At 40.1% G+C, this 12534-nt stretch overlaps 2 protein-coding genes and 1 non-coding gene across 3 annotated transcripts; 2 read left to right on the top strand and 1 right to left on the bottom strand.

Moving 5' to 3' along the window:
• The first annotated feature begins 1485 nt into the window (after positions 1–1485).
• On the top strand, positions 1486–1621 carry LOC111497518. The gene has a single exon (XR_002720621.1). It is a non-coding gene; the product is annotated as a small nucleolar RNA Z247 (small nucleolar RNA).
• A 4671-nt stretch (positions 1622–6292) lies between these two features.
• On the top strand, positions 6293–7128 carry LOC111497051. Its single transcript, XM_023147669.1, has 3 exons — positions 6293–6566; positions 6642–6758; positions 6835–7128. The coding sequence occupies exons 1-3, from the start codon at positions 6486–6488 to the stop codon at positions 7069–7071; spliced, it is 435 nt and encodes a 144-aa protein (XP_023003437.1). The 5' UTR covers positions 6293–6485; the 3' UTR covers positions 7072–7128.
• A 210-nt stretch (positions 7129–7338) lies between these two features.
• On the bottom strand, positions 7339–9982 carry LOC111497198 (ras-related protein RABA1c-like). The gene is made up of 2 exons (XM_023147908.1): positions 9519–9982; positions 7339–8117 (listed from the first exon to the last, which is right to left on the bottom strand). Exons 1-2 carry the CDS (start codon positions 9737–9739, stop codon positions 7682–7684), a joined length of 657 nt encoding a protein of 218 aa, XP_023003676.1. The 5' UTR covers positions 9740–9982; the 3' UTR covers positions 7339–7681.
• Positions 9983–12534: the final 2552 nt, after the last annotated feature.

Here is a 12534-nt window from a genome sequence, read left to right as displayed (position 1 = left end):
CTGGATGCGCGCGCGCATGCGTATGCAGAAACTCGACACCCTGCCGCTGATTAGTTTATAGCTAAATCCTTTTTCTTACTTTATACTCATTTGTGGCATTTCATCACACTGAAAGGCCGTTTATTCACAAACCTTCACTGAACATCTGTGACACATGAAATCAAAATCTGGAATTCTCTTCCTCTCTTATTTTTTTAATTCAACAAATTTATCTTTATTACATATTATTAGCCGTACTTTAAGTTGCGATTGATCCTGTTTTTAAATTGTCAGAATCAACGTTTCCATTGACAAAGTTCAGGGCTTCCAATTCGAAACAAAACAAAAGAAATAGTGACAAACAATTGTGGGCATAGAATAAATTCTTTATTTGTTTGAGTCAAGATGAAAGGCCCGGCCCACTTTTGCCGCAGTTATAGCCCCTCCTACATGGGCTCAAACATCCTCGTTCATGTAGCCCTCCCACTCTTTTACTATGACATCACTGTCTTACTAGCTCTTTCTTTTGGAGTTGTTGGTGTATGATTGATTCTACTTCCACCAATCAAATCATTCCCTGGGCGTATAGGTGGAATCCATGGAGGAGGAAGAGAGGCAAAAGGAAAGTATGTTGAAGGAAGAAGCCAAAGGAGGAGTAATCAAAAGTCGAGCCACCCAAATAGTTTATCATTAGTACACACACGTCAAACACAAATGGACACTTTAAAGAAATATCAAAAGAGAAACACAGACACACAGAAAAAAGGAGGGTTTAAAAACGCCTTTCTGCGGTGAGAACTGTTAGAATTGGTCAATCCATTAGAATAGCTTGAAGTTAGTCATGCCATAAGAATAGGCTTACTTCGTTAGTTTCCTATGAAATCGGATCTATTAGTTAATCTTTTGCCAATATAAATAGAATATGTCCTCAATAGTGTGAGGCACAGTTTTGCATAAACTTGATATGGTATCAGAGCCGAAATAAGATCCACGAGATCCATAGCCTCTGCTGTTAAACATGTCAATCCCAACAACACAATGTCTTCTCCGTCGATCAGTCAGGTGATTAGTGTTAAGCTTACACAAGAAAATTATCTACTGTGGTCTACCCAAATCCTTCCCTACTTGCGTAGCCAAAACCTTGTTGGTTTTGTGGATGGATCCATGCCTGCACCAAGCCAGACGATCGCCGTTGAACCAAGTGAAGAAACAGGGAATCGCAAAATTATCATCAACCCTGAGTTCACAGTCTGGTACCCCCAGGACCAGCTGGTACTCAGCCTCATCAACTCATCAGTCACTGAGGAGGTTCTCAGCACGATGGTTGGAATCACCACTGCACGAGAAGCCTGGATTACGCTGGAGCGACAATTTGCTTCCACATCTCGAGCAAGAGCAATGCAGATCCGTATGGAACTCTCTACTATCCAGAAAAAGGACATGACAATTGCTGACTACTTTCGTAAAGTAAAACATCTTGGTGATACACTTGCTGCCATTGGCAAGCGAATAGAGGATGAAGAACTCATCGCCTACATGCTGCAAGGACTTGGTCCAGATTATGATCCTCTAGTCACAAGCATTACAACCAGAACAGATGTATACACTGTCAGCGACGTGTATGCTCACATGCTGAGCTATGAGATGCGGCACTTGCGTAAGGGTACATTTGAGCAACTTTCATCTGCTAACAATGTCAATAGGATATCCATTCGTGGAGGTGCCAATGGAGGTCGAGGTAGTCGCGGTCGTAGTCGTCAGTTAAATAGTGGTCATGGACAATCAAGGCGTACTGTGAACAATCCTGGACGTCAACCATCAAAGACACAAAGCAGCTCAGGCATTGTCTGTCAGATTTGTGGTAAGCCCAATCACGATGCTTTGCAATGCTGGCACAGATTTGATCAGGCATATCAAGCCGAAAATAATCTCAAACAAGCAGCTTTGGCAACTAGTGGATACACTAGTGACACAAACTGGTATGTTGACACTGGAGCCACAGATCATATCACCAATGACCTAGAGAGGCTTACCACCAGAGAACGCTACACTGGCACCGACCAAATTCAGGTTGCAAATGGCGCAGGTTTGTCTATCTCTCATATTGGGAATTCATTAATTTCTGGTTCATCTCTTGTTCTGAAACATATCCTATATGCTCCTAAAATCAATAAGCACCTAATTTCAGTACAAAGACTAGCATCTGATAATAATGCTGTTGTAGAATTTCACCCAAACTATTTTTTGGTTAAGGACCGAGTCACAAAGAAACTCCTGCTCCACGGTAGATGTAAGAATGGCCTATACGTTCTACCGCATAATTTCAGTCAAGCCTTGCTGACAGCCAAACTTTCGAAAGAACAATGGCACAGAAGGCTAGGGCACCCTGCATCTCCAATTACCATTAGAATTCTACAAGATAATAATTTAGCTATAGATACTAATATTCCCTCTTCCTCAATTTGTAATGCTTGTCAATTAGGGAAAGCACATCAATTGCCATTTGGTTCTTCTCAGCATGTATCTACAGCACCCCTTCAATTAATTCACACTGATGTATGGGGTCCATCCATTGCGTCAGTAAATAATTCCAAATATTATGTTTCCTTTGTTGATGATTTTAGTCGTTATGTTTGGATTTACTTTCTGAGATGCAAATCTGATGTTGAGTCTGTGTTCCTTCAATTTCAAAAACATGTTGAAACTATGCTAAATACCAAAATTCGCTCCGTCCAATCAGATTGGGGGGGTGAATACCATCGGTTACACAATTATTTCAAATCCACAGGCATTGAACATCATATCTCCTGTCCTCACACACACCAGCAGAATGGGTTAGTCGAAAGAAAACACAGACACATTGTAGAAACTGGCCTTGCTTTACTCGCTCAAGCCAACATGCCTCTATCCTACTGGGATGAAGCTTTCAACACAGCTTGCTTTCTTATAAATAGAATGCCCAGCCGAACCATACAACAAGACACACCACTTCATAAATTGTTTGGTAAAAGTCCAGACTACTCCATGCTTAGGGTGTTTGGCTGTGCTTGCTGGCCTAATTTAAGGCCTTACAACAACAAGAAACTGAGTTTCAGAACTACTAGATGTATATTCTTGGGTTATAGTTCTTCTCATAAGGGATATAAATGCTTAAATAGAAGTACAGGACGTATTTACATCTCTAGAGACGTGGTTTTCGATGAAAATATTTTTTCCTTTTGAAGAATCTAAGCCACCAAACAAAACCACAAATCCACATCATCCTGTTCTACTTCCAGCCTTAGCCAAACTTGCTAGTTTTTACACTGAAAATGCTCTTACAGATATTGAACCAGTTGTTAGTAATTCCCATATGAATGATGGTCAAACTGATAATATTGCTAGTGACAACTTGTCTGGTGTCAGCTTATCTTCTGCAGATAATACAAGAAGTTCAGAGGAAATTGCAGAATATGAAGCTGAGAGCAGTTCGATCAATGCTCAAAACCAAACTCATGAACATGTGTCTGATCAACCAACTGAAGCAGCTAGTCAACATCCAATGCGAACAAGGTTGAGAAATAACATTGTACAAGCTAAACAATTCACTGATGGAACTATCAGATATTCAGAAACCTCAAGAAAATTCGCAAGCGCTGTAACTATCACAACTCCGATCATAGAGACTGCTACTGAACCTCGAAACCTGCAGGAAGCCATGCAACATCCAAGATGGAGAGGAGCAATGAATGATGAGCTCTCAGCGCTAAAACGAAATGCCACTTGGGATCTAGTTCCACCCAAACCTGGAATAAATCTCATTGATAGTAAATGGGTGTATAAAGTGAAAAGAAAAGCAGATGGGTCAGTTGAAAGATTAAAAGCAAGATTAGTTGCCAAAGGATTCAAGCAAAGATTTGGTGTTGATTACACTGATACTTTTAGCCCTGTGATCAAACCGTCAACAATCAGGGTCATTCTTTCGCTAGCAGTAACCAAGGGCTGGAATATGAGACAAGTTGATATCCAAAATGCATTTTTGCATGGAATTCTGAAAGAGGAAGTGTACATGCGACAACCACCAGGATTTCAAGACTCAGCCAAACCAAAGAATTACATATGCAAGCTCAAGAAAGCCCTTTATGGCCTGAAACAAGCCCCAAAAGCTTGGCATTCAAGGTTGACTGGAAAACTTATTGAGTTAGGCTTCAAGGCTTCAGTAGCTGATTCATCTCTTTTTATTCTCAAAAACAGAGAGATAACTATCTATATGCTCATCTATGTTGATGATATAATTATTGTGAGCTCCTCTGATCAAGCAACCGAAAGGTTGATTCAGAAATTGAAAATAGATTTTGCAGTAAAAGATTTGGGTGATCTTGAGTATTTTCTGGGTATTGAAGTCAAGAAAACACGAGATGGTATCATACTGTCACAGAGACGATATGCTTTAGATTTGTTGAAAAGAGTAAACATGGAAAAATGCAAACCTATGTCTACACCAATGAGTTCTGCTGAAAAATTATTCAGAGAACAAGGAATACCCTTATCAGCTGAAGAACAATTCAAATACAGAAGTACAGTGGGAGCACTACAATATTTGACAATGACTAGGCCTGATTTGGCATTTGCTGTCAATAAAGTGTGTCAATATCTTCATACACCTACTGATGCTCATTGGGGTGCTGTGAAGAGAATTCTTCGTTATGTTAAAGGCACACTAGCATTAGGAGTGAAAATTCAGAAATCAACCATGATGTTGTCGGGGTTTTCTGATGCTGATTGGGCTGGTTGTCCCGATGATCGACGTTCAACTAGCGGCTTTGCTGTATTTCTTGGAGCAAATCTAATCTCATGGAGTTCCAGAAAACAGGCTACAGTGTCAAGATCAAGCACCGAAGCAGAATACAAGGCCATTGCGAATCTTACTGCAGAAATGATTTGGATCAAGTCATTACTGAAGGAACTGGGCGTGTATCAATCAAAGGCTCCTCGCCTCTGGTGTGACAACCTCGGAGCTACATATTTAACTTCAAATCCAGTATTTCATGCTAGAACGAAACATATTGAAGTTGATTTTCATTTTGTTCGAGAACAAGTAGCACGTAAAGCAATGGAAGTTCGGTTCATTTCATCAAGTGATCAAGTAGCTGATATCCTGACAAAACCACTGTCTAAAACTCCTTTTACTACACATTGTAACAATCTCAACATGTACAAGACTTGTTGGGATTGAAGGGGACTGTTAGAATTGGTCAATCCATTAGAATAGCTTGAAGTTAGTCATGCCATAAGAATAGGCTTACTTCGTTAGTTTCCTATGAAATCGGATCTATTAGTTAATCTTTTGCCAATATAAATAGAATATGTCCTCAATAGTGTGAGGCACAGTTTTGCATAAACTTGATAAGAACAACATGCTTGGGGGTTTGTGGGGATACCGCCATCGAGTACTACCTTCAAAAAAGCTAAAGCTGCTTACATTTCCACAAACCTATTGATTAATCACATGCGTCTTTCTATGTGCCTCTAAGCAAACCCAATACCACCCTCCACAAGACCTAACCACAAAACCTCAAGGGAGGGTAGAAGACAGAGAAAGCAGAGGAAAACAGGGGCGGAGGAGGGTATAGGCATATACAAAATGCCAAACACCAATCAGACCAGGTGGGATTCATTTGTTTTCAAGTGTAAACCCGTTTGACATATCATATTTCTAAGGCGCAGTTTCTTTTTGGGTACACCCGAAGTGGAAAGAACGATAAAGAATAAAACAGAGTCCAAAAAGTAGTGTCAGACACATGTGACTTATCTAAACTCACTTATCTGTACCTCACCAAGCCCTTCAAATTTTCAACAAAACAACATTACATTACAATTCAGGTAGCTAATTGACGAAGCCCGTGAGTGAACCAGCTCATTGGTCTCTGCTCTGTCCATTTGTAAACCTTATTCACTGATCAAACCCCTCTTCTTCCTCTTCTGTCCTCTGTTTCCTTGACTTCTTCTCACCTCATTCCAACATTCAAACTCCAAACATCTTAATCCAAGGTAGCTACACCATTGTGCTTGGCAGACAGCATTAGACCTGAAGTAAAAAGCACTATGCATGTGCTACTATTGATTGTAATTGCCTTTTCCATCTCTCTTAAATTGAGGGGGGAAAAGTTAAAGTTATCCTCTTTAACCATGAACAGTCCAAACTCATAACGAGGGAAACATAAAAGACAACACCCAGCCTAATTTTTTAATACCCACATACCGCATTGTCGTGTGTATATATGTGTGTAACTGTAGGCATAGAAGTATTAGCGTACGAATCATTAAATATTGCAGAAGTTTAGAGAGATGGGTTCCTCTGTTTTCATGTTCACATAAGAACAAAAGGAAAGTAGCTCAGTGATTGCTTCAGTTTCGCCTTTTTACGCTATAAAAACCCAGACCCAGACCCAGACCCAGACTCTTCATTTCAGGCCACATTCTTCACTAACTTATCTCAATTGTGAAGCAAGTCGGAGCTGAGAGAGATGGTTTCTACATTAGAAAACAGATTCAACTCACGCAAGAAGCTACGCCTTGTTCGATCTCTGGGCACCCATGAATCCCCTGTAATTCCTAACACAGTCTGTTTTGGTGATTTTGTTTGTTGGGGCCATAAATGATGGAATTCTCTATTTATGCAGGGAAAACAGAGGAGTGGGTTCTTGAACGCTGTTGTGTTCATTCATAAGCTTAAGCTGAAGCTGGAAGCAATTGAGAGAGAATACTTGAAGTCGATAAAGGAACTCCATGCGCTCAAGGTCCTTGTAGTTTTAGAATTGTTGCTATGTATGTGTTTATGGTAAATTGAATCTTCCATTGATGCTTGATGAACAGGAAGTGAAGGTGGAGAAGATGGGAGAAGAGATTAAAGTGAAAGTGAGATGCGAGAAGGGACAGAATAGATTGGTTTCAGTATTAGAAGCATTAGAGAGAATGAGAGTGAACGTGGTGGAAGCCAGAGTTTCGTGTAGTGGATGCTTTTCGATGGAGGCCATTGCTGTAGCTGAAGATGATCAGTTGGTGAACGTAAAAGATATAACTGAAGCTATTAATGTAGCCATTGATGCCTAATTATAAGCTTCACTTCCTTACCCACCACTTGAATCACAATGTTTCTTGGTATCTCAACCTCTCTTTTTTTTTTTTTCTTAATTAGATTCCAAATTATTATATAAAATATTTACTTTGGGTTTTGATAGTAAAATGAAAAAAAAAGAAGAGAAAATGATTTTCTTAAATTCAATTAAAAAGGAAAAGAGGATCCAAAGAAATCCGGGTCGAAGTTTAGACCCACCATAGATTCGACCCGTGACACCCGATATCATATATCAAAGAAGGTGAATAAGAAAATACCAGAGATGTTTTTTATAACTGTAGTTTACGCAAAATACAAGCAATGAAACAAATGTTGGAGCGTTTGAGACAATAATGTGCTCAGCATAGGAACAAAGTCCCTCAAACTCAAATGAGTATCAACTGTAATTCCCAACTCCCAAGTTTACCAGCAGCCTCAAGCATATCACAACTTTTGGCATCACGAGTTAACTTATCAGTAATCAAAATCCCTTCCCTATTCTGTGCATCCCTAGAAAGGTTTCACAAAATCACTGTGTATACCATAGATAGATAAAATACATGTGCCCCAGGTGACATCCTGCTGCACCAACTTCAGATTGCAAGTTTAGCTGGAACAGCAACCACCTTTCTTTATGTCGGACACGTCCTTGCTGATGTCGATTCTCTCCCCTTTTGCTAGAACAACTGATGCAGCAGCATCGTTGCTAGCTTCCATAGCCTTCTTGCTCACCAAGTGGTAGATTTGTTTAAGCACTTCAACGAACGCGTTGTCCACGTTCGTGGATTCAAGTGCAGAGGTTTCCATGAAGTAGACGGACTCTGTTTCAGCAAACGATTTTGCATCCTCGGTTGGGACTGCCACAAGGTGACGAAGATCGGATTTGTTTCCAACCAGCATGACTACAATGTTAGGATCTGTATGATCTTTCAACTCTTTCAACCACTTCTCAACGTTTTCATAGGTAGCGTGTCGAGTAACGTCGTACACAAGCAGGGCACCAACTGCTCCTCGATAGTAGGCACTTGTAATTGCTCGGTACCTACGAACTGGAGAAGTCAGATGACTGAATATGTAGGAATATAAGGTGAGCAGAAGTTCTAAGGTGAAGCTAAGTTAAAAGTCTGTCACACAGGTTAACCTAACATTTTCAGTACAGCAAAAGCTTGCTCACGCCAAGAATTCCTTTGACTTGCACTCACCATGCTTTTCCTCGAGGCTTTCAAAACGCATCTAGTAGGAAATGGTTTCTACACCCTTATAAAAAAATGTTTTGTTCCCTTCTCCAACTGATGTGAGATCACACAATCCACCCTCCTTCGAGCAACAGCGTCGTCGGTGGCATTTGTCCCCTCTCCAATCGATGTGGGATCTCACAATGTTAGCATGAATGGGTTCAGTCAACCTCAGAAACGGCCTCATATTTTTTATAAACCAACACTCCATGTCTAGCATCTTCGCATCGATAAGGAATTGCACAAACTTCGAATTCGATCTTCACATAAACACGACCTTTCATAACCAGTTTAACAGATTTCCTGTAACCTGACTTTGATACTAGTAATTGATATTCCTTGGCTCTCTCAACCCCAAACGCTAGAAAGAGGCAGAGTTTTTCGTCACACTTCTAAGCCAACACTCAACGACATCCAAAATGAAGGTGGAATAACCCAACATAATTTATAATAATGGAAGACAAATATTTGGAAGAGGAAAGTAAAGAAACAGTAAGCTTTTGGATGATCGGTCTTCTAGCATACTCACGGACTTTAGGTGCATTTGAATGTGCAATTCGTATCGGTAGACATAAGATGTCTGAGTTACAATAGAAGGAAAGGGGGCTCCTGGTTTAAGCCATAAAGACATGTTTCAAGCATATGCATAACCAAACCAAAAAGCTTTCCATATTGAAATACGGCTGGAAGGCTTGATTTGCTATCTCCATTGGTCCTTTCTGTGTGCTGTTTTATGGAGAAGGTAGCATCCAGCAGGATAGGATGTCGTTCATTTAGGTGTCAACTAGTGATGCAAATTGGACAACAACACAGAACTCAAACCATATGGTGAATTGAGGTTTTGATGGGGATAAAAATGACAAGGGAAGGCAACATCCGGCAGATAAAAGTAATCGAAGTTCTAAGAAATCTCTTTGAGTTTAGATCCACCAAACCCGTTTGGTACCCCATTACAATCAACACCTAAAATATCGAACCTAATAAACAAATGAACAAACACGATCTAAACCAAGCAAATACGTTAATTAGCAGTAATCAAAGGTAAAGAAGCAATTAAATTTGAAGGCAGTACATCTCGAAATCAACAGAAACACACAGAAAAACAATAAAACAATAGGAGAGCCCCATATGTGACACAACATTTCCACCAAAAAAGACAAGGACCCAGATCATGAAATTAAAAAAAGCAGAGAGAGAAGAGAAATCACCGTTCTTGGCCAGCGGTGTCCCAAATCTGAGCCTTGATAACCCTGCCATCAATACTCAAACTGCGAGTAGCAAACTCGACGCCAATGGTGGACTTAGTTTCGAGGCTGAACTCGTTTTTGGTAAAGCGGGAAAGCAAATTGGACTTGCCAACGCCAGAATCGCCGATTAAGACGACCTTAAAGAGATAGTCATAGTCGTCTTCAGCTCTGTACGCAGACATTTTAGAGGAGCCCCCACAGGTACAATGCTGGACCGTCCACAATAAGAGAGAGAGAAAGATGGGTTTTCTTCAGATCGCGGACTTTCCCTCTCTCTCACTGCAAAAATCTTTTCTTTTTTATCGGAGCTGTGTTTTTATAAAAAAAAAAATAATAATAATAAAATAATTTAAGAGCCTGTTTGTTTGGAAGGGAATGCGAAAGACCCCTTGTTCTGGAGCTGAAGTGCAGCAGCAAGAAAGAAAGAAAGAAACAGCGATTGAGTCGAATTGGGTTTGGGTTTGGGTTTGGGTTTAATAGCTACAAAAAAAAGTCAGCCGTTTCAAACTTTGAAGGTTCGAGCAGACTGGATTAACGCGGCCAAACTGTCCTAATCACGTCAACCTCCTCCCTCCACTTCATGCCACCACATTCAAACCATATTTTTGGTACTACAGTTTGCTTACATTATGTGGTTTTTTTTAAAAAAATTTGGTTAGTTTGTTTTTTAAAAATTTAGAATTTAGTTAAAAGATGTATTCCGCTCCTTTCCACACCCTTATTAAAAAAATGTTTCATTCACCTCATTTAACAAGATAAGATCCCACACTAATCATGATGTATTTAAAGTTAAAATTTGTAATTTGATTTGAGGGGTATATAAATACTAGTTCAGATGTTATTAAAGCTCTTTCATATTTTAAGAACTTGCTATCAATCAAAACGTTGAGAACCACTTATGATTTTTCCCTTCACTCACCAAAAAGTTGAGCCTTGTAAATGATGCATCGCTCAAAAAGGTGAGCCACCCTTTGCCCTGTTTAACCTTTGGGGTTCATAAACATGGATACCCAAAACCATATATGAAGTTCAGAAGACAAAGAGAGAAAGAGAGAGATGAGATTCCACCAACTAATCAAGACCCACCAGAACTCAGTGATCCAAAGTCAAAATCAGCAAAGAACTGGACGCTTTCAGGCTCCCATTCTCATCACTTCCAAACACAAAGACTCGTAAGCTGCAAGTTTCTTAAATTTTGTCCCCTCTTCTTCCAATGCTCCAAACAGGACCATAACAAGTCCTGGAATCTCTGGTGTTACAGGGACCAATTGGGTCATAAGGCTCTGATTCCCTTGATCAATTCTTCATTAATTACCTTCTCTTTTCAATCTGACACAATTCAACCCCACCCCCCCTCCAGTAAGCTTGGGTCAACAAAATTCTTTTCCTTTCTAATCTAAACCCGCTTATACACGTTACTAAAACCCTCACCAAACAACTCACCATCATCGCCTTTAAAACTCAACAGCTTTGTCGTCTTCAACCCCTCAACTGGGTTCCAACCTCCATCAATGTCCATTTCCACCACTGCTACTCCAAAATTAGTTCAGAGGGTACCCAAATCCACTTCAGACAGATTGCTTCAGAAGTTCTGCGATGCTACCGAATTTGGATTTGATTACGACACAAGTGGCCTCTGGTCTCCCCCTCTTCAACGCACTGTTTATTTGAGCTCTTCCGGCAGAGTTTTCAATCCAACGGATTTGCAAAGAAAGCTTGAGAATGTGTTGAGTTCTGGTCGTAGGAGAGAAACAAGTTGTTTCAAATTCAGAGTAAGTTGAATGTTTAGATTTGGTGGGTTTGTTTCAAATTCTGTTGAAATTGGTTTGTGTTTAGACGTATGCAGTTCATATGTTGTAGGTGTTTTGGTGATCCATGAATGAAGCAAATCTCAAAGCTGCCATCTTTAGTACCTTGCTTCCATTTTTCCTTCTAGTGTAAGATCTGCCTCAAATTTGGAGCCACTCAGGGGTGGACTACAGCTATGTCTTATGGTATTGTGTCATGTGCACAAGGCTTTGCTTTACAAAACTAAGCACAGTATTTGGAGTATTGAAAAATATGGATAGCAGAGGTCCGGTGAAGTGGGTCCTGAAATGGCTACCTTTGCATGCAAAATAACAAAACCCAATAAAACATCTTGCCACCCAAATGCATCTCTACACAACACAATTCTCAATGTCTCAGCTCCATTTATCAAGACTCTCTCATTTTCCATTTCTATTTCACTTCCTGTAGTAACAGAAATGTTGGGATTTCTGATATAATTGAGCAAGAATGGCATCACCATGCTATCTTAATATACCTCGCAACTCATGCATATTGTATTTTTTAGGTTTTTTTTTTGAAGTTTTTAAAACGCGTCTGTTTGGGAGATATTTTCACACACTTATAAAAGATGTTTCGTTTTACTCTCCAACTGATGTGTAATCTTGTTGATACTCGTTCCCTTCTCCAATTGGTGTCAGATCTCACAATCCAACTCTTTTTAGGGCTGAGTGTTCTCACTGACACATTCGGTGTCCATCACTTTTTGAACTCAACGTCTTCATTGGCACTCGTTCCCCTCTCCAATTGACATGTACAAGCGATTTTAAGTATTATAAGTATTTTAAGTATGGGAGTGGCTAGTTTAATGGCTCCAGTAGTTCTGCCATTGGTGAAATAATTGTGTCGACTGACCTACACATCTGATCTTTGTGGTGTAAATGTAATCTTCAATTCTCTTCTGAGTGATAGTGCTATGCCGGAAGAGGAAGAAGAAAAAAAGTGGTGGATGGGCCAGAGCTAGTTGATTTGAGCTGCATGCCCAGGAGAATTCACAGCCTATTAAGCTCCTCTGGCCCATGTATGATATAGCCTTTTCCTAGCTCTGAAGACTGAAAAGACAGAACCATTTTTGGTGTATAAAGGTGGGGTTCTAGCTACTCATTGCAAACAAAGTTTCCAAACCAGCAGAAAGAGGGCCAAATATCAG

The sequence above is a fragment of the Cucurbita maxima genome, unplaced genomic scaffold, assembly GCF_002738345.1.
Source record: "Cucurbita maxima cultivar Rimu unplaced genomic scaffold, Cmax_1.0 Cma_Scf00023, whole genome shotgun sequence".
Classification (NCBI taxonomy): Eukaryota; Viridiplantae; Streptophyta; class Magnoliopsida; order Cucurbitales; family Cucurbitaceae; genus Cucurbita; species Cucurbita maxima.
This window is presented reverse-complemented; position numbering and strand designations above follow the sequence as displayed.

What these genes read in the sequence shown, in the direction of transcription:
- LOC111497198 (XM_023147908.1), bottom strand. Translation starts at nt 9,739, where the DNA reads ATGTCTGCGTACAGAGCTGAAGACGACTATGACTATCTCTTTAAGGTC. An exon ending in GACACCGCTGGCCAAGAACG is followed by an intron (nt 8,118 to 9,518) that starts GTGATTTCTCTT and finishes TCCAGTTCGTAG; the next exon opens with GTACCGAGCAATTACAAGTG.
- LOC111497051 (XM_023147669.1), top strand. Translation starts at nt 6,486, where the DNA reads ATGGTTTCTACATTAGAAAACAGATTCAACTCACGCAAGAAGCTACGC. An exon ending in TGGGCACCCATGAATCCCCT is followed by an intron (nt 6,567 to 6,641) that starts GTAATTCCTAAC and finishes CTATTTATGCAG; the next exon opens with GGAAAACAGAGGAGTGGGTT. An exon ending in AGGAACTCCATGCGCTCAAG is followed by an intron (nt 6,759 to 6,834) that starts GTCCTTGTAGTT and finishes CTTGATGAACAG; the next exon opens with GAAGTGAAGGTGGAGAAGAT.